The sequence below is a fragment of the Tenrec ecaudatus genome, chromosome 4 (assembly GCF_050624435.1).
Source record: "Tenrec ecaudatus isolate mTenEca1 chromosome 4, mTenEca1.hap1, whole genome shotgun sequence".
NCBI lineage: Eukaryota > Metazoa > Chordata > Mammalia > Afrosoricida > Tenrecidae > Tenrec > Tenrec ecaudatus.
This window is the reverse complement of record NC_134533.1, coordinates 70,508,728-70,529,177: the sequence shown is the minus strand read 5'-3', so window position 1 is coordinate 70,529,177 and position 20,450 is coordinate 70,508,728. Positions and strand designations below refer to the sequence as shown.

Below are 20,450 nucleotides of genomic sequence, written 5' to 3'. Positions count from 1 at the left end.
TCATAGGCTCTGCCCAGGACCAGTACCTGCTGGGGGATCTGGATCTTGGAGCTCCTGGGCCTTCCTATGGTGGTCCTAATCTGATAGCATGAAGGCCTTGCAGATGTGATTGCGTCACGGCCTTTCAGATGGGTAGAGCATCCTGGGCTATCCCCGCAGGCCCACTGTCATGACAGGGTCCTCACGAGGAGGGGGAAGGCTGGCCAGATTCTGAGGGAGGTTGGACAATGCTGAGCTGTTGGCCTTGAGGACAGGGGGAGGGCCATGAACCAAGGAGTGTGGGCAGAGGCTTTCTCTCTCACTGCCATTGAGTCAATGCCAATCACAGCAACCCTATAGAACAGGGCAGAACTGCCCCTGTGGGTTGCCAAGACAAACTCTCTATGGGAGTCAAGAGCCTCGGCTTCCTCCCACAGAGTGGCTGGTGGTTTCCAATGGCTGACCTTGTGGTTGGCAGTCTAATGCGTAACCACTCAGCCACCGGGGTTCCTGTTCCGGCTACAGTTGCTGCTGACTCCTAAGGACCCCCATATGACAGAACAGAACTGCCTCCCAGCTTTTCTTGGCTGCCATCTTTATGGAAGCAGATCATAGCAGCCCCTGGGTGGGACTGAATCAGCCCTCCCCCCCGGGGCTCACGACCTACTGCCAACAAGTCTGTTCCCACTCAGAGCGGTTCTCCAAGACTGAGCAACACTGCTCCACAGGGGGTCCCAAGACTGTGACCTTTATGGGGGCAGACAGCCTCCTCTTCCTCCTGAGGGGTGACCACCGGCCCTTCAGTTGGCAGACTGAGGCTTACCCACAGCCCTCCCTGGGCCCCTGCGGGCAGCATCGTGACACTGGACAAGAAGAGTGCACACTTTCCCCCTAGAGCTTCCAGACAGAAGCGTGGCTCTGAACACACCCCGGATTTCGCCGAGTGAAGCCCGTTTGACGCATGGCCTCCAGAATAGTGTGATGATAAATCCGTGCTGTGCTGAAGCTACCGTGTTTGCCGTAGCTTGTTACAGCAATTAGGAAATGAATCCGCCACCCACCTACCTGCCAGCCTGTTACTGGGGGCGCCTTTGGTGCCCACTCGTAAGCACTGCCAAGAGTCCCCTCGGCAGCGATCTGGATGGGAGCAGCTCGCTGAGCCTCTTCTGCCGCCGCAGAGTGGCCGGAGGGCTCAAACAAACCACTAGCCATTGGGTTGGAAGCTAATCGCTTCATCATGCAGCCCCTCGGGCTCCCATCTGCCATCAGCTCATGTGCCCTCTCCCAGTGCCCCCGTTTAAGTGCCCTCTGTACTCACCACTGGTCGCTCCCTGCCTCGGGCAGGTCTGATCGCCCATGACTTCCTTGAGACCCAGGCAAACTGACCAGAGGATTTTTTCAAGGTCCGGCAGCATACCCATTTTTGGAGGCAGGTCCCAGAGCGGGCACCACAGCCAGCCAAAGTCTGGGGAGAGCCCCTGGTGGAGGGGAGAAGGGCCCTGGAGACAAGGGGCAGGAGGAGGAGCTCTCAGGCGGTCAAGCCAGAGCTGGAGTCCCAGCTGTGCTCTGAGCTTCATCTCCTCAGAGGCCTAAGAGAATCCAGTCCCCCAGCTGCCCTCCTGCCCCTCACAGGGATGGTTACCAGTGGACAAGTGGCAAACCCATCCCAAACAACGCAGGGACAGGCTTGACCCTGGTGCCCAAGGGCACAGTGCAGTCAGTGGTTCAGAGGGCCAGAGACTTATTCAGGGCCACACAGCAGGAAAACAGTGAGCCTAAGGTTAGGACCCAGGTCTCCCAACTCCTAGTCCAGACCTCCCAATGCCATATCAGGACATCCTTAATGACCTCCATCGTTACTGGGGGGTATGGAAGCCCCTTGCAGAGCTGAGACCCCGACTGGCCACTCATAGGCTGGAGCTCACTCACTTCTCAGAGATCAGCAATCTGGCTGATTCCCCTCTGCCTCAATTCACCCCTGAAGGCCCTGTGGGCCAGGAATCAACTCCGCCGGAGCCTGGGTATCACGTCCAATAGGCTTAGGAGGGTCAGAGCCCTGGCCCCACCTGCCTCCCAGGGGACTTGGGGCCCCTATATCAGGGCCTGCCAGCAAGGCGCCAGGCTGCCTGGGCACATTTCCCAATAAGTACGCCAGGGCTTCATGCCATTCTGGAAATATGGGCTCCCTATCCCCTGCTGCCCACCCCAACTGATATCCTCGCCAACTCAGTGCAGCGGAAACTCTGTGGGCCAGTGGATGTCTTGGGAGTCAGGACACCTGAGGCCAAACCTCACAACACTCTGGGCCTGTGTCCTCCTCTACATACGAGGATAAGCCAAAAAGTATTGCTATAAAATCACAGGGCCGCTTACTCAACAAAAATATCAAAAAGCAAAGGTGTTGTTCTCAACGTGTCCTCCATCTAGATCTAAGCACTTCTGGAAACAGGGTCTCCATCTCTCTGGCCCTTTCTCCAGGAATTCTGTGCTCTTGGATTTACACCACGCCAACACGGCAGTTTTGGCAGCCCCGAGAGTCCCAAAATGTGTTCCTTGTCAATGCTTTTTGAGTTTGCAGAGCAAAAAGAAGTCTGAAGGGGAAGGCCAGGGATGTTGAATGGATAGGGTAAGCCTTCCCAACAAAATTCTCACAGGACAGGCTCCTGCAGTCTTTGAAGTATGTGCATTGTCCTGATGGGAAAGGAGTTGCTCCCAGTTGTCAGTTCTCGTAAAATGTCTTCAGGGATAACCCTCCACAACTGTCCTGTGATCCTTAAGGGCATCTCTCAGGATCACCCCTTGGGAATCCCAAGAGTAGTCGCCATGACCTCCTGCGCTTGAGCTCTCTGCCTTGGACTTAACGGCCTAGCAGCTCCCACTGTTTTGAATGGAACCTTTTTTTTTTAAGGCACCCAAACAAGAGTAAGACAAATGCATTATGTCTACAGTCACCTACTGATTGCAAACCTATGTTTAAACACACTTTCACGGGAATAAAGCTGGGCGAGCATGTACTGGAACCCGAGTAGCAATACTTTTTGACTTGTCCTCATCTTGGGCCCATGGCAGTGGCCACCTAGCTAGAGGACCAAATGGAAGGGATGGGGGTGCTAGCTCCAGGGCCTTGTCACTCTCTCCTTTCCCATCCTAAGGGGCTCCCCACACACTACCTCCCCCATGGGACCCAGCCACACATGCAGCCACATGAGAAGCTGTGGCTGCGTCACCTTGAATGCTGGGGACAGGCCCACACAAAGTCCTCTGGGCTGCAAGCCACCACTGTATCTCTTAAACACATTATTCTAGTACCTCCTGACTGGCTTCCCTGTCCCCCCTGCCCCTGAAATCGACCCCGCACACAGCGGCAAGAGGGACAAGTGAAAATGTGTTACATCAGGCCACTGCTTGACCTAGAACCTGTCGTCACAGCCTGCATAAATGCCAGAGTCCTCCTCCTATGGTCCTTCTAGATCTGTCCCCAAACCACTGCCACCTTCCCTCACCTTTCTGACCTTACTGCCTACCTTTCTCCTCAATCCATCCAGGCTCCACTGGTGACTTCTGCAACAGGCTCCTCCCTCAGGGCCTTTGCATGTGCTGGCCCTCTCTACCCAGAATGCTCTTCTCCCCAGACGTCACGTGGCTCACTTCCTCATTTCTTCCAGGCCTCTGCTCAAATGTCACCTCTTCTGAGAAGCATTCATGGGCTTTTAAAATGTATGTGTCACTCTGGGTTCTGTTGTCCTGCGTTAGTTTTCTTTAGGCCCCACCACCTGGAAGCAAGGCCTTGGCTTCGCTAGCCGCTGAGTTCCAGGGCCTTGCAGTGTGCCTGGCGAGTTCTCAGTGGGAACCTGTTACTTGGACCGATGTGTCACCCACCAGTCTCTGAGACAAGCTCCCTGCACGTGACCTACCTTCTTCCCTCCTCCTCGCCTCTGCTCAGGGTGTCCACGCTTTCTGCAACCCCTTCCCTCTCTTCTCTGCCTAGGAGAATTCCTTTCACTTCTAAGGAGGATTCCGCCCCACACAGCCTCCTCCAGGAAGCCTCCCTGGCCAGTCCCCCAACAGCCTAAAGTCCCTTCCAGTTGGCTTAGAGAATCAGAACCCTCTTTATGTCTCACTTCCCCCAGAACTGTGGGGCCTGCACCCCACTTGGAGGCAGTTTGTGCATCCCCCTAAGAGATCACAAAAGGGAGGGAGGCGGGGAGGCAGGGGAGCCCAGCCCTGACACAGGAGATGGGGACAGGGACAGGATTAGCAGCAGCCTGCAGGCTCCCAAGCCCAGCTGGGCCCAGATGTGGGGTTGGAAAATGTCAGACTCAAGGCTGGTCCCGCCCCCAACCTTTCCCTGTTGGGTGAACCCTTTCCTGAGCCACACCCCTCACTCTACAGTCCGGGTCCTTGGGAAGGAGTGGGGACCCCTGGGGAATAAACGAGGAAAAGGGTAACCCTTCTGCCTGTCCTCCCCCTTCCCACCCTCCTCTTGCAGGGTGACAAGACATTTAATTATAGATAGTTGGTACTGCTCAGGATTCCAAATGTCCTAATCCCCTCCCCTCCTAGAACCAGTTTCCATGGAAAAAAAATCACAGCAAAAAGCCAAGGAGGCGAAGGAGAGAACCACCACCCTACGGGCCCCCTGCCTAGGGGCAGGGAACGGGGGATAAGAGACAGAAGAAAGATGATGAGGAGGCCGTGGGTTCTCCCCAGCAAGGCTGGGAGCTAGGGATGAGGCCAGAGCCCTGCAGCTTGGGGCTGCCTCTGCCTACCATGTGGTGAGACTTTAGACCCAGCGTGCTCCCTGTCTGGTCACATCATCAGTTCTTCCCCCTCCAGGCCCAGCCCATCGGGAACTAAATAACCACTATACTATGCATGTTCTCAGCTTGCTGGAGGTGCAGATGGTATCCCCTGGCCCTGGCCCCCCAACCTGGATGGTAGGCCACTTGTACTGACAAACCCGGACAGCTGAGTCCCTTCACGGTGAAGACGCTGACATTCTGGGATGCAGCATGAACCCAGCAGCCTGGGAGTCTTAAGAATTCCGAGCAGCAAGATTCCCACAGCTCACACATTCAAAGAGCGAGTCATGCAGGGCGCCTGGCATGCCGGAAGCACTCGAGAAATGCTAGCCATGGCTGCCCCTAATCCCAAGAGGCCAAGGTTCTGTGAGTTGGTTCATCTCTGATTTGGAAAGACAAGGCATTCCCTATTCCTGGACAATAGTTGCTGAATGTGTCTGATGGATCTAAGGTTCCTGAGACCACCAGACTCCCCCTTCCAGGCTGGAGTGGAGGACACCCTGGAATGAAGAGCCACATGGATCATGTAGGCTAGAGTGGCCACAAGTGGACAAGATGCACCGTGGGGAGCAGGAGGGCTCAGATGGCCTCCACACCCCCTCCGCACAGTGCAAACAGGTGTTCACAGAACAAACAAACCACGAGCTAGACTGCGTTCCCTGGCTTTAAGGGTCTCCCAGCTGTTCACACAGAGCTCTCTGGTCAGCCACTGCCCTGCCTTGTCCTGTTTCCCTTGAGCACCCTGCAGGCTGGGTCAGATCCTTCTTACAGAGCCCCAGCGACACCGCCGTTCTGATCTCTCGCTGTACAGATGGGGAAACAGTCCCACAGAGAGGACCTGGTCCAGGACTTGAAGGGGGTTGCCAGGGCAACACCACATGGGGATGCAGGTGGGAACAACCTGAGTGTGAGTCAGGGGTCCCCTCAGTCCCGGAGGCCTCTCCTCTCAGACATGGGCTGGGTTCACATTGGTTTCTGCCCCATCAGCACCACGTGGCCACCTCTTCTCCCTTGTGATTCTGGAGCCTGCGCCATGCTACCTCCACCCACGGGTCAGGGAACGTGACTGGAACCCTCTCCTCCACTGAGACAAGAGAACATTATATCCTCAAGGGAGGCCAGCAAGAGGGGGCGGCCAGCTGCTCCCCTTCCCCAGGAGCCAGGGGAAGGAGACAGCGGGAGGGAGTCAGGCTAGCAGATGGGAGAACTTCCAGGCTTTATGAGTGGGTGGCAAGTCAGGCGATGGGGAAATCTCTTTGGAGCCTACTCCAGTCCATCAGGTTTCCCTGAGTCCCGGCTGCAAACCCTGTGCCTAGAAAGCTGGGGGAAGACGGGCCAACCAGCCTTTCCCCAGTCACGGAGAATCAGCTGGGGCAGTGGAGGCTGCTCCCCTGCTCTCCTCCCCCAGGAGGAAGTGAGCCCACCACCCGCTCTTCATATAGGAGCCGGTCAGGAACCGTACGCCCCTTGTACAGAAGAGAAAAGAGTGGCAAAGAGGTGACTGGCACTAGGCCACACAAGGTTGGAGCCAAGAGTCAAGTCCTGCTCTGGTAATTACAGACAGAGGGAATGGGGTAACCGGGCCTGGAGTGGGCAGAGGCCTTGGGGCCGGAAGAAGCCTCATTTCCAGGCAGTTGGAGCCAGAGTTTTAGGGCAGATATGTCCCCTAGGGGTGAGGTAGGGCTAAGCTTCTCCCTGGGGAGGGAGGAAGGGTCAGAGAAGACCAGATGGGAGACTGGGTCAGGAAATAGGCCTCTGCCTACAAAAAAAATGGTACCCCTTCTCTAGGTCTCTGCATGTCTTCTCTCGGGAGCACCCCCAAGTCTCTCTTCACTCTTTGGTTCACCCTGCCCTACCCTCTAGTTGAATCTTCAGGTCCCCCCACACCCCTCAAATTTACTGCCTTAGAGTTGATTCCAACTCGTCGCAATCCTATGAGAGGGTACAACTGCCCCTGTGGGTTTCTGAGACCACAGGGCTTTACAGAGTACAGAGCCTCATCTTTCTCCTGTGGACGAGCTGGTAGTTTTGAACTGGTGGCTTTGCAGTTAGCAGCCCAGTGCATAACCCACTATGCTACCAACATTTCCCAGGGGGAATATTACTATGGGAAAAGAAGGTGGGAGGAAGCCCCGGGCAGGAGCTACCTGTCCTCACTCCTCTCAACTTTTTAACCTGTCTTTCAAGACAGAACAGATGCTGGAATTTGGGGGTACCCAAGCTGCCCTAACAGGGATCTCAGAAGGAAAGATAGATCAAAATTTCCTCTTCTTCCTATCCCGCCCACTGACTCCCTTTGCAGCCTCCTTGGGAGACAAGGACCAGGAAGAAATAGAGACAAGGAGTGAGAAACCGAAAAAGTTCGGAGGGGCCGTGAGCGCGTTGGGAACACTGGGACCAGGGAGTGACCAAATTTGTCCAGGGTTTAGGGTTTCCAGGCTCCTCACGCAGGCAGTGAGGGAAATCTCGGGCCACAATCCCTTTGGCCATCACTCCAGAACCCAGAGCCTAGAATCTAGCAACAAACCTAGGCTCCCAGGCACCTTGCTGCCTAGAACCTTTCTGAACCCACAGTCCAAACTCCAAGGGTGGCCGAAGGTAGAGCACAGCTGTGGGGCGTCAGCGACAATGAGACTGTGGACCAAAGGGCTGGCAGATCAGGGGGAACACTTCAGGAAGGGGGCAGGGAGAGGGCATGGAGGCAAAGCTGTGAAAAACCACGGCTCCTTCCCTCACCCACAGAGGCAGACTTGCTAGAGGGGGGCAGATTCACTCCAACCGCTCCACAGGCCCCTCAGCCTCTGCACAGAGCCCCATCTTGTCTCCAGCTTCCACTAGAAGAGGCTCTGTCAGGCCGCATCCCCGAAAGGTTTGTGCCCCAACTGCAGACCACAGACAATCCCCAGATCTGTGCAGCACCAACTGCATAGAAACATAGACACCATCATATCTTATGGGGAGAATGAGACACACGAAACCCAGGGCTACCTCAATATCACACAGCAAGTCAGAGACACAGCTGAAGCACTGACGCCCCGTGGGCCTTCCCAATTCTCCAGGCCCTCAATTGAACCCGCTACAGGAAGGTCACATGAGGAAAAGCAAGCCCATGTCCACTGCAGGCTCCAGAGCATAATCATGCTATGAGCGGTCTGACCCACAAACAAACGTGCAAGGCTGGCGAGAGAAATGAACCTTGCGAGGCTGGATATCCCAAAAAATCAGATAGGAATCTCTAAAACCAGCCCTTGAAAATCATTTAGAGGAGGGACAAAGAATCCTTTGTAATTCTCACCCAGAACACCTCGAGTTAGATAGGAACTTCCAGAAGTAGCAACAGCAGAAGCCCCAAGTCTTGGGGGTCCTTAGCAGACAGGAGGCCCCGTGTCATTAACACTGAATACTGCCTGGGCCGCTCCAGGTCCAGATACACACCCTCACACCTCGGCACCTGTCCAATGAGTCCACTACAAGCCCGTGCCCATGGGCCTTACTCCGTCCCACTCCACTCCGCCCCACAAAGAGGACTCACCACTTGTGGCTTGCTGTAGCACTTGCTGGCTGGGGCAGGCTCCGGGGGAGGCCGGGCAGCCTCAGGGGCCTTGGCCTCTGCAGAGGGCAGTCCATGGGGAGCCAAGCAGGACCCATCAGCAGGCCCTGGGGCAGGGACCTCGCTGGAATGGAGGTTCAGCATGTACTGCTTGGTGACGTCTTCAAGCGACGGGGCCTGCACCGTGGGGTGAGCTCGTCCAGGGAAGCCCACAGGCTCTGGCACAGCCACAGGGGGGCTAGCAGAAGTGGGTGGCTCAGGTACCACAATAGGCATGAAGGTGGCGGGCACACTGGCATGGCGAACATGCTTGGAGGAGGGTCGGCCCCGAGACAAGCTGCCCGTCTGGTCCGAGTTGCCCTCCTCTCTCCGCAGCTCCTGGTGACTGCTCCGGGCTGGACGCTTCTTGGTGCCTCGGTGGATGATCCGTGAGGTCAGAATATCAGCCAGCTTAGGGTCAAGGTGGAAGCCATAGTGGGTCGTGGAGGGAGCACGGGGGGCCTCTGGAAGGGCCTTCTCAGACTGGGCTCGACCCCTGGCAGGACTGGCTTCTTGGGGCACTGTTCGTTGCTCTGCAAGGAGGGGCTCACTGCTGGATGGAGGCAGCCCAGGCTCCACCTCTCGGATGGGCTCCCCTCCAGGCCCCTCGAATCCAGGCCCAGCCAGCTCTCCACGGCGGCTGGGGTCACTCAGAGATTTCTTCTTGGGGGCTTTGCCAGCTGTCCTGTCATCCGCCGCACGCCCAAAAGCGTCAGGCTCCTGGACAATGCTCTCAATAACGTCCTGGTACCCCTTGCTCTCTTCGCTGCCCACAGACCAGTCACTGTGGCCGCTGGTCAGGCCCTCATCCACAGCCAGGGCTGCTGGCAGTCCTGACTTGGGGCTCAGGGAGCCCAAGAGGTTGCTGTCCACAGAGAACCCAGAGGGCTCCTCAGAGGTGGCAGTTCGGTGGCGCTGCGGAATCGGGTCACTCAGAGACCTGTAGGCCTCGCCCACCTCTCCATTGTTCAGTTCAGTCCCACCGGGGCCTGAAGGGGGGCCTTTGCGACGCCTGCGAAGGGTCCCTGGAGTGGGAGGAGTCTCAGGGGACACCAGGCCCCACCCACCCAGACTGTCCTCTGCCCCAGAGCTATGGTGGTTGGTCTGGGCAGAGGATGAGGAAAGGGGCCGCCACACACCTGCAGAGCCTAGGCTGCAAAAGGCTGAAACTTGAGGCTCAGGGTCTGTCCCAATGCCCTCATCGGTCAGGCTGGACTCGGGGCCTGAGAGCTCCTCCTGCGATCTCTGGCCCCTAGTCATATCCCCTGCCCAGGCAAGGGTCCCAGCAGGGACATCGCTTCCATCATCCTGCTGGGCACCCATGCGTTGGATCTTCTCAAACACCTGCCGGGCTTCCTGCACATACTGGTCCTGGACAATGAGGGGCAGGGGCTCCTCTTGGGCACCAGGGCCTGACAGCAGGAGCTCAGAGGTGCTGGGCTTCAGGTGCCCGGCACGGGGCAGGCGGCAGGACATGGGTTTCTCTGAGCAGGTAAATGACTTTGCCCTGCGCAGGGTGGCCGTCAAGTCCTTGAGTGTGGGGCGGGTACCAGGTGAGGCAGGGGCTGGGGCAGGCATGGGTCCAGGTTGCCCCACAGGGCTGCCTGCTGCTGGCGAGTCCCTGCCACCCAGGGGGTCGCTCTCAGCGTCCCTGGGTTGCTGGCCAGCCTTGCGGATCCTTAGCTCTGAAAGGTCTGAGCGCAGGAAACTGAGCAGCGTCAGGGTCTCTGAGGCGATATCTGGGTTTGACAGAGATTTCCGCTGCCGGGTCTTGTCCAGCTCCAGGCCGCCGTCCCTCAAAGCCTTTGTGGTGCCCACGGGGCCCTTGGCACGGGTTCGAGCCTGGGGCCGCAGAAGGAGCCCTTCTCCAGCTCCAAAGCTGGGGGAGCGGTACACTCCCCAGCCCCCACAACCTCTGGTAGACCACAGGTCCTCATCCTTGAGGGTCTCCGTGCTTGAATAACGACTGCTGCCCCGGGAGCCGGAGGGGCTGGCCAGGTAGGCGGGGAAGCTAACCTTGGCCACTCGGAAAGCTCCCCCCACAGGGTCGGAAGTGGGCCGGAGCCCCTCCAGCGGGCCTGGGACGCAGGACGGCGAGTCCGTACCCCACTCGCTGGATCCCTCCTCGCTATGGGCTCTTGGAGATGTGAGGGGTTCGGGGCTCCCGGCTGCCGCGGCAGGGTCCATGCTGCCCAGACTTAACCCATCACCGTCTGGCCCCGGGCGCGTGCTTCCAGTCCTTGGCACGCGTCGCCCTCCCCAGCGGTGGCCGTCCTCACCGTCTCGGTCCTCGTCACTGCCCGAAGAGTGGCCGCGGTAGGCTGGGCTCGGAGCTCGGCCCGGCGGGCCCTCCTCTTCCTCCTCGCTGGAGCTGGCTGCGCGGCTGAGGCTGACGGGGTCGGAGGGGGCAGCGGCGGCGGCGGCAGGGGAGGAGGAGGAGGAGGAGGAGCGGGAGGCCCGGGCCCCGGCCTGCGGTAGGGAGAAGCTATGCCAAGAATGTGAACCATCCGCCGGACGCCGAGCCCGCTCCAGTGGCTGCGGCCGCCGCCTCCTCCCCTCGGCCCCCAGCCCGGGCAGCGGCCGGGCCGAACGCAGGCCCGCCAGCGGGAAGCACGTCCGAGGCGGCGGCGGCGGCGGCTGCCGGGGCTCCCCGGCCGGGGGCTCCCACGCGGCGGCGGGGTCGAGGCCGGGCGTCCCGGGGCCCTCGGAGTCGGCGCTGGGCCGCCGCGAGCCCGGGCCGGCGAAGAGCTTGCGCATCTCGGTGACGCTGGGCCAGGCCCCGCGCGCGGCGCCCTCGGCCGCCTCTTCCCCGGGCCCCGGGGAGCCGCCCCCGTCCCGGGCCTCGGCAGCGTTGTGGTCGGGGCGAGGCGCGTCGAAGCGCCGGGAGAGCTGGCGCACCGACGGGGAGAGGCTGCGGAGCGGGCGCGGCTGCGCGGGGGCGGCCGGGGGCCCCGACGCCAGCTTGGACACACGCCGGGAGGGCTGGCCCGGACCCGCGGCGGCGGCGGCGGCGGCGGGCCGGCACGAGGCGCGGCGCCGCAGCCCGGCCGTGTCCGCCCCCTCCTCCCGCCGCCCGGACCCGCCGCTCCAGCGCTCCAGCAACTTGAAGGAGACGCTACGATAGAGCTGGGGTCGGGGTGCCCCGTCCGCCATGGTGGCGACACTCACGCCGGGGGGGCCGGCCTCGGGGAGCCGCGGCCAAGCCCCCCCTGCGCTCGCGCCCCGGAGCAGCGCAGGGGCCGCGGTCCCAAGGCCTGCGCTCCGGCACCCGCCGCGGCGCCGCGCCTCTCCGGGCAGAGCGCAGAGACCGAAGCTGGGGCTGAACCGCCCCAGCTCAAGTTTCCGCGGCCACGGACGGCGGCGGCTCCATCCCCTGCGGTCCCTCCGGCCTCAGAGCCTAGAGCGGGGCCCGGCCCCCGTCTCTGTCAGCGCCACCCGGGGCATCGCGGCCCGTCGCGGCCCAGGCGAGATCCCGGCGCTCGGGTTCTGGGCTCGGTGCCCGCCGGCCAGCCTGCCTCCCCCCACGCCGCGATCGCGCTCCCGCTCCCGCTCCCGCTCCCTCCCCCCCAGGCTGCCAGCTCTTCACTCCCTTTTGTTGCAAATAAACTTTGTAGCAGAGGAAAGGGGGCGGGGGGCGGAGCCTCTCCTGGAAAAGAGGGGGTGGGCTCCGGGCGCCAGCGGGGCTTAGGAACGTGGGGAGGAGCCAAGGGAGAAACTGCACCGCGAGTGCACTGGCCGATCGAGACCCCACCCCCACCCCCAGATCAGCCCCCTGGGAGCCCTGGGTGCAGTTGCCCCAAGGGACTCACCAAGGTATGCGCAGGGTCTGTGCTTGGTCAGTTATGCCGCGGACACAGGGAGATGCACCCAGCACAGTTTGTTTCTCGCGGAACATTAACTGCCCTAGGGAACTCTGGACCCACAAGCTCTAGTACACACCTATACACAGGTACACATACAAAAAACAACAACACACCGTCCCTAGGTCGAGAAAGGGGTGGAACTCTCAGTGGGCAGAAGCGGCGGACCCTGCCAGCCAAGTCCCGCCCCGTAACCCCGCCCAGGCCACGCCCAGAATCATCTAATTATGCAGTGACCACGCCCCTGCCCCCCTCCTGGCGGCCCCAATGGTCCCGCCCAGCAATTGCCACGTCCCTCCCACCTCTCTGAGGCCGGTCCAGTTCGGACCCTCCTGCAACCCGATTCTCGCTCGGGCAGAGAACCCATTATGTGTGACCACACCCCTTCCCGCCCTCACTTTCCTAGCTGACCCGCCCAGCCACGCCCCTCCGCCTACCCCCGCGGTCTCGGCGGCGTGACTCCTCTAAGTTCCGCCCCGCGCTCCGCCTCCTCCCCCCCCCCAGCGCAGGTGGAACCCGACTCTGGCGCCCTCTGCTGGCCAACCTTCTCACGCCGCGGAGCCAAGGCAGGTAAAGGAGCAAGACTTCACTTGCCTGTAGTTGTTTACTAGTCCTTTCAGGGGCGGTTTCAAACTGCGCAAAATGCACTGCCCCTCCTTCCGCCTCACACACAAAAGGAGGTTTCGATCGCAACTCCTCGAATTTCCCGTTAGCAAGTCTGAACGCCTACCTGCAACCGTTCCACCTTCCTGGAGGGAAGGTGTTGGTGGCCATTGTGTGTACGGTTCTCACTGGCCTCTTGCCTCGCCTGAGTGTTTCTGCTCAGGATCCATTTCTGCGCCCGCTGTTACTCTGACCGCTCCCATGCACCCTTCCGGGGCCCAGGTTAACTGCATCTGTATATGAGGGGAAGGATGGGTAGATGGATGAGAGTACGGAGTACTCTTGTAGCCTGTGTGATTGTGATGGGGTTAATGTGCTTTCGGGTATTTTATTTAACCCTTTAAAACACCCCTTCGAGGTAGATAAAATAGCTCCTTCACTATGCCGTGAGCAAGGACCAATGGTGCTGAAGGAAGAAGTTCAAGATAGACAGAAAATTAGCCCAAAACAAGACCTCAGGAATTGATGGACTACCCATTGAAATGCCTCAACAGGCTGATGAAGCACTCACTGAAGACACTCCTCTTTGCCATGAAATTTGGAAGACAGCTACTTGGCCAACTGCCTGGCCAAGTGGCCAAGAACCGATGCATTTGAACTATGCTGCTGGAGAAGAATATTGAAAGTACCCTGGACTGCTAAAAGGACAAAGAAAGCTTTGGGCAGAAGTACGGTCAGTGCTCTGTAGAGGCAAGAATGGCAAGCCATCGTCTTACACAGTATGGACATCTCAGGAGAGACTGGTTCCTGGAGAAGGAAGACTCTCAAGGAGGAGAGGAAGACTCTTAAGGAGATGGATTGCCACCATGGCTTCAACAATGGGCTCAGGCATAGGAACAATTGTGAGGATGGCTCAGGACCGGGAGGTATTTTGTTTTGTTGGCATGGGGTTGTTATGGGTCAGAGATGATGCGATAGCACTTAACAACAACAACATGACATGAAAGAGAAGGGGCTGACTTAAAAAAAACAACAACTTACTACAGTCTAGTCAATGTCAATTCATAATGACCCTGTAGGAAATTCTATTTTATAGAATAGCCTCATCTTTCTTTCGCAAAGGGATTGGTGGTTTAGAACTGCTCACCTTGTGGTTAGCAGCCCAACTAGTAATCACTACACCACTTAGGGCTCCTAAGAGGTCAGTAATAAGCACATCTCGGGGGCTTTTTCATCTCAGATCCTTGGTAAAGAGAGGGTTCCCTACTCCTTTGACCTGCCAGCAGCCTACCCCTCCTCCTTTCTGGGCTCCCCTGCCCCAACAGAAGTCAGCCTGGTGTGACTCATCATCTCCATGAGCTCTGCCCCAACTTGCTCCTTCAGGCCTAGTTAAGCCTGCCCAGGCCCTCCAACCCAAACCTAGCAGAAAGGCTTTGGAGTGACGGGAAGATAAGCAGTGCCCTAACACCCCCCACCCCACCCTCAGTCCTGGCCCAGGATAGTGTAACCTGTGAGATCAACTGGGAGTCGTCAAGGCAGAAGGGCCTGGACCAGATTGGACAGCCAGGGAGGTGGGAGAGGAGCAGGGTGGCAAACAAGTAGATTGCCCGATTGCAAATTAGAGATAAAGGACTGGCAGGCCCACAGACCCTCTCTGCTTGCTGCTCACATGACCCCCGGATGGGAAGCACACTCCCCACCCTCTGGGTGAGAAATCCCTGTAGGGAGAAAACAATTTGTCTTGAAGTTAGTCTCCAGTGACTCCCCTCAACTTTCCCCCTACTGTGCCTCCAGGAAGTCGCAGGGCGAGACAGAGGGCCCTACCCTGCCTAGTGTCCCTCTTGCTCTGTGACCTTTGGAAAATCACTGCACTGCCTTTGGCCTCAGGTGTTGTTGGCATTGTTAGGTGCTGTTGAGTGGTTCCAACTCATAGCGACCCTCTGTCTAACAGGACAAAACACTGGCTGGTCTGTGTCATCGTCACAATCATTCTATGTGTGAGTTCTCCAGACAGCCGCTGTGTCCATCCATCTCGTTGAAGGTCTTCCCTTCCTCCTGATGGCCCTCAGCTATACCAAGCATGATGTCCAAAGTATCTGAGACCACATCTTGCCATCCTTGCCTCTAAGGAGCACTCTGACCATACTTCTTCCGAGACAGATTGCTTTATTTGTTTGTTTGTCTTTTAGCAGTGCATGGTACTTTGAATAGTCTTCTCTAACAGCACAATTCAAACGCACTGATTCTTCTTCAGTCTTCTTTATTCAGTGTCCATCTTTCACACTCATATGAGGTGATGGAAAATACCATGGCTTGGGTCAGGCGCACCTTAGTCTTCAAGGTAACATCCTGGCTTTTCAGTACTCTATAGAGGTCTTGGGCAGCAGATTTACCTAATGCCACGAGCCCTTTGATCTCTTGACTGCTGCTTCCATGAGCATTGATTGCCGATCAATGCAAGACGCATCTTTGACAACTTGAACTTTTTGCCCGTTTATCATGATGTTACCTCTTGGTCCAGTTGTGAAGATTTTGGTCTTCTTCATGCTGAGTTGTGACCCACGCTGGAGGCTGCAATCCTTGCTCTTCATCACCAGCTGCCTCAAGTCCTCTTTACTTTCAGCAAGTAAGGTGGTCTCATCTATGTGTCGCAGGTTGTTAACGAACCTTCCTTCAGTCCCGATGCCGCATGCTTCTTCACATAATCCAGCTTCTCTGATGATTTGCTCCGCATACAGATTGGCTAAGTTTGGTGAGAGGATGCAACCCTGAGACACATCTTTCCTTATTTGAAAGCATGCAGTGTGCCCTTGTTCTTGTCACACATGTGCAAGTTCCAAACGAGCACACTGTAGTGTTCTAGGGTTCTCCTTCTTTCTAGGCTATCATAGTTTGTTATGGTTCACACAGAGGAATGCAATGTCTTGGCATAGTCATTAATGCACAAGGAAACATCTTTCTGATATTCCCTGCTTTGAGCCAAGGTCCACCTGACATCAACAATGATATCCCTTGTTCTACGTCTTCTTCTGAATTTGGCCTGAACCTCTGGCAGTTCCCTATCAGTGTACTGCTTGCAACCATTGTTGGATGATCTTGAGCAAAATTTTACTGGCATGTGGTATTAATGATATTGTTCTATAATTTGAGTATTGTGTTGGGTCACCTTTCCTTGGAATGGGTACAAATATGGATCTCTTCCAGTCAGTTAGCCAAGTGGCTGTCTTCCAAATATCTTGGCATGGATGAGTGAGTGCTTCCAGTGCTTCATCAGCGTGTGAAATATTTCAACTGGTATTCCATCAGTTAATGCTTCCAGTGCAGCTTGGACTCCTTCTTTCGGTACCATTGGTTCTTGCTCGTAGGCTACTGTGTGAAGTGGTGGAATGTCAGCTAGTTCTTCTTGGTACAGTGACTCTGTATTCTTTCCATTTTCTCTTGATGCTTCCTGCCTCCGGTAGCTCAGCTGGAAAGGGAGGAATGGGTCTCGCGTTCCCCAACTGTCTCCCAGTAGTGGCTGGCATTTGCAGTCAGACTTGTCTCTCCTAGAATCTTTTCTTTCCATTGTTTGGAGGGAACCTTTTCTGGGTGGGGTGGGGGCTCGCTTTCCCATGCTCCTCCGCCTGCTGTCATACTGCCTTTGTATCACTTCTGCACAGAGGTCCTGATTCCCATATCATAGATGGGCAATTGGATACTGGAAAGGAACAAAGACTATGGCCCAGGTTCCCAGCACGCTGCTGCTTGATCTTGATGTGAGCTGGTCAAGACCTTAGGTTCAGGAATCCTCATGATGAGGAGAGTGAGCATGTAATGGATCTGGGCTGGCCTCTTCCTAACTGGCTGTTCCCAGTACCTCATGAACCCACCTCTCCCCAACCCTTTATGATGCAGGATGAGACAATGTCATCTCTCCATGAGCACTTTTAGCCCCAAGAAAATTCATCTGGGAGGGAGCTGGGAATCCTGGGGGCGGAGAGAGGAGCACAGTGCTGGGACCCTGGAGCCAGGCCCAAAGCGGGTGGTCCCCTATTGACATGCCAAGTGACCCCTAGCTGGTATCCCCTTTGGGCCTCAGACTCCCTCAAGCGCTAGCAATCAACTCTCAAAAGTTTCATGAAGACAGAAATCTTTTCATCACTTCTCCCCACCAATGTCCCCCATTTCCTCCCCTCCCTCACCCACCTAACTCCCCTGCCTCCTCATTACCACCCACTTCCCTCTAGCCCCCTCCTCTCCGACTGCTGCTCCTCCTCCCTTGTGTTGCCGTCTTCCCCAGGCCCCCAGTGCTGGTGCTCCTCAGATTCTTTCTAAGTCCTTCTTGCTTCGGCCTTTCCCTCAGGGAGCCTGGACTGACCACTCTCCGTACCAGAGCTTCCAGCTGGACTCGGCAGAGGATGTGGGATGAAGGCTATCATTGCTGCTGTCAGATGGATTTTCACTGAAAGCAGAGACTATCAGAGAGAGGTTTAACCGTGCTTTCTTAACGAGGCAGAGGCATATGACAGTGTGGATCATAATACAGTATGGATATCTATAACCTTGTGGAGAATTCTAGAACATTTCACTGTGTTTGTGCAGAACGTGTCTGTAGACTCAGAGGCAGGTGTTCAGAGGGCTTGTGGGGACACAGTGTGTTTTAAAATCAGGCAAGGGGGACCCTAGTGTGGTCTGCTTTCTCCAGGCTTTTTTGGGGGGTGGCACTTTATGTTTTTACAATTTTATTGGCGCTTCACCCACATATCATGCAATTCAATAGCTCAAGCACATCAAGAAGAGTTGTACAATCCTCACCACAATCAATTCTAGGACATTTTCTTCCATGTATTCCCTGTCATTAGTGTAATTGTCATTATATTTTAAGGGTGGCAAAAATATACACAAAACATTATCCAATTCAGTAACTTCTCATGAATAATTCAGTGTCGTTGGTTACATTGTTCATGTTGTGCAACCATTAGTGATATCTTTTTCCAAATTATTCCTCCATCATGAACATGAACTCAGTGCCCCCTAAGCACACATTCTTCCTCCTTCACCATGGTAACCAGCAGTCAGCTTGGCGTTCCTTTCTTTGTAAAGTAGTTTTCTTGATATAAAACTCACATATCATACACTTCCGTAGTCAAGTCACATTTAAAAAGAGTTGTGTGTCCATCATCAGAATCAGGTCTAGTGCTCCCGCATGCCTTCTGCGTTCAGTGTTTGCCCTCCGATCCCCCTCCCCAGATATGGTCTCTGTGCATCCACTCCTTCTGTGCTTCATAAACTAGGAAACTTAACAAAAACAATAAAAACAAAACAGAAAGAAGAAAAGAAAAATATAAAAATAAAGAGTAATAAAGTAAAAACTACCAGCAATCTTTAAAGAGCCAGAGAAGAAATTTCTGCCAAGAGAGAAATACTTAAGGGTCAAGGGGAAGGTCAACTGCCCAAGTATCATATTGCACCATGGTTTTATCCACCACAGTCCAGTTTACAATCGTCTCTATCTGATAGTAAAGCTGTTTGAATTCCTCTGGGAATTTCGCAGTTTTAATCTGACTGGATGGTCTGTAGATGGCTTTTGGGCTCCCATGGTCCTCCGTAGCCTTCTATAAATTGGGTGTTCACAATTTAAGCTCTGATACTTTCCCATTTTTCGTATTTGGATTTTGTTCTCGCTGTCCTTGGATCACACAGGCTGGAATGTTTCTTCCATGTGGACTTAGTGGAAACCTCACTTAGATGACTTCTTGTTTGAATACAAGCCTTTAAGACCCCAGCCACTATTCCAGTTGATAGCCAGACACCATCTGCTTTCTTCATCACACTTTATGGTAGCACTCTTATCCCCAGTGATCTCTTCGTGAAGAGAGTTTGAAGCAGGACCATATTCTAAAACTAACTATTCTTGGAATGGGGCTAAAGTGAACCGGGAGCCTGGAAACCAGCTGCTTGTCTGAGGATTGAGAATGACTATGGCTTGCTTTAGCAGTCATATTAACACAAAAACCAAAACCAACAAGCACAACAACCTCAAAAACAAAACGAACAAACCAAAAAGAAAACATTGCCAATCATCCCCTTGGGTACAAGGTACTGATAACATCAATAACTTATCCAAAGGCACTCTTGATAGGAGTTTCTGCAAGTATTGTCCAACTGTGAGTTGCAGTCCGCAAGTTGGTGCTCTGTACAGATTGACTTCCTAATTGATTGAATTCTGTTTATATTGAGCATGGGGGGTTGGTGCTAGGAGAAAATTTCCTTCCAAGGGCAGTGTGGCAGTTACATAATCTGCTGTTAACTTGTGAAAGGGTGGAGTCTAGCATGTCAATCAGAGTCCTAGCCAATAATGCCTCTGGGTGGGCCTGGCCTTCTCCTGAGGATGTTGGGAATGCCTGTCTTTCTCCATGGAGGCAGGACACACACTCTCTCTGCCTTCCCTTTCCTGCTGTTGAGACATTCAGAGAGCTGGAGGACACATGTGGACACCTGCCCCAGTATTGAGATGCTTCCATTGTCACTGGATCCACAAGCCTTTCTACCCACCGGCCTGTGATCTTCCTGTATTTGATGTCATTGCATGGGCTGTGTGCGGCTAAAGAGGATTTTATGGACTAGTATAGGACATAGGGGCTAATATAGGAATTATGGACTTGGATGGAATGTTTTCTCAATATGCAATTGCTGTTTTATATACAGCTCTTTTTTATACACATATGAGTGGCTTTGGATTTGTTTCTTTACTCAACTCAGACTAAGACAGGGAGACCCTTGCCTATCAGATTAATGCCTGCCATATTAAAGCAAGGGGAGCATTGAGATACTAAATATATGGTTCATTGTGCTTATTTAATGTGTATGCTGAGCAAATAATCCGAGAAGCTGGCCTATGTAAAGCAAAATGCAGCATCAGGATTGGAGGAAGACTCATGAACAACCTGCAAAATGCAGATGCCACAATGCTGTTCGGGGGATGGAAAGAGGACTTGAAAGGCCTCCTGGTGAAGCCTAAAAGAAACAGGAACAAAGGGGGAGGAGGAGGAGCATTTTTATTTTGATCATTTTATTGGGAGCTCTTACAGATATCGTAACAGTTCATACTTCAATTAGATCAAGCATCATTGCACAATTGCTGCCTCCGTCAGTTTCATAATGTTTTCTTTCTTGTTGATGTCCCGGATACCAGCTCCTCTTTATCCCCTCCCTCCCCCGACCTACCCCCAGGAACACTCATTATAACGTTATATATTGTTATTGCTGCCATATCTTCCATCCAATGCATCCTTTCACCTGCACTTGCGTTGCTCGTTCCCCTCGTGTGGGTTTATACGGTCCTCGTTGGCAGTTGGTCATGGTCGTTCAGACTACCAACTTTCCCGAGGCTCTGCCTCAGAAACACACAGAGGCAGGTCTACCCTGGCCTTGCAGGTGGCTCAATGGCAGGGAGTTTGAGAGACCAGAGTGAGAGCGCCCAGTGCACCCAGGCCCTTTCCTCACTAGCCTGTCTACTCTCCAGCTTTACCCTTCGAATCCCCGCCGGGCCTTTGCCCATTCTGTTTCCAGCACCCCTTGGGCCACAAGGAAGGATGATTCACCCAAGGTGCATATAGCGCCAAGGACACGCACATC

The 20,450-nt window shown here is 55.2% G+C and overlaps 1 protein-coding gene across 1 annotated transcript in view; it reads right to left on the bottom strand.

Moving 5' to 3' along the window:
* ARHGEF17 (Rho guanine nucleotide exchange factor 17) overlaps positions 1-11,943 on the bottom strand; it is a 65,865-nt gene extending 53,922 nt beyond the window's left edge. Inside the window, exon 1 of the mRNA XM_075546244.1 lies at positions 8,314-11,943. Coding sequence (XP_075402359.1) covers positions 8,314-11,523 — 3,210 coding nt within the window. The 5' untranslated portion in view covers positions 11,524-11,943. The remainder of the gene's footprint in view (positions 1-8,313) is intronic.
* Between the last annotated feature and the right edge of the window lie 8,507 nt (positions 11,944-20,450).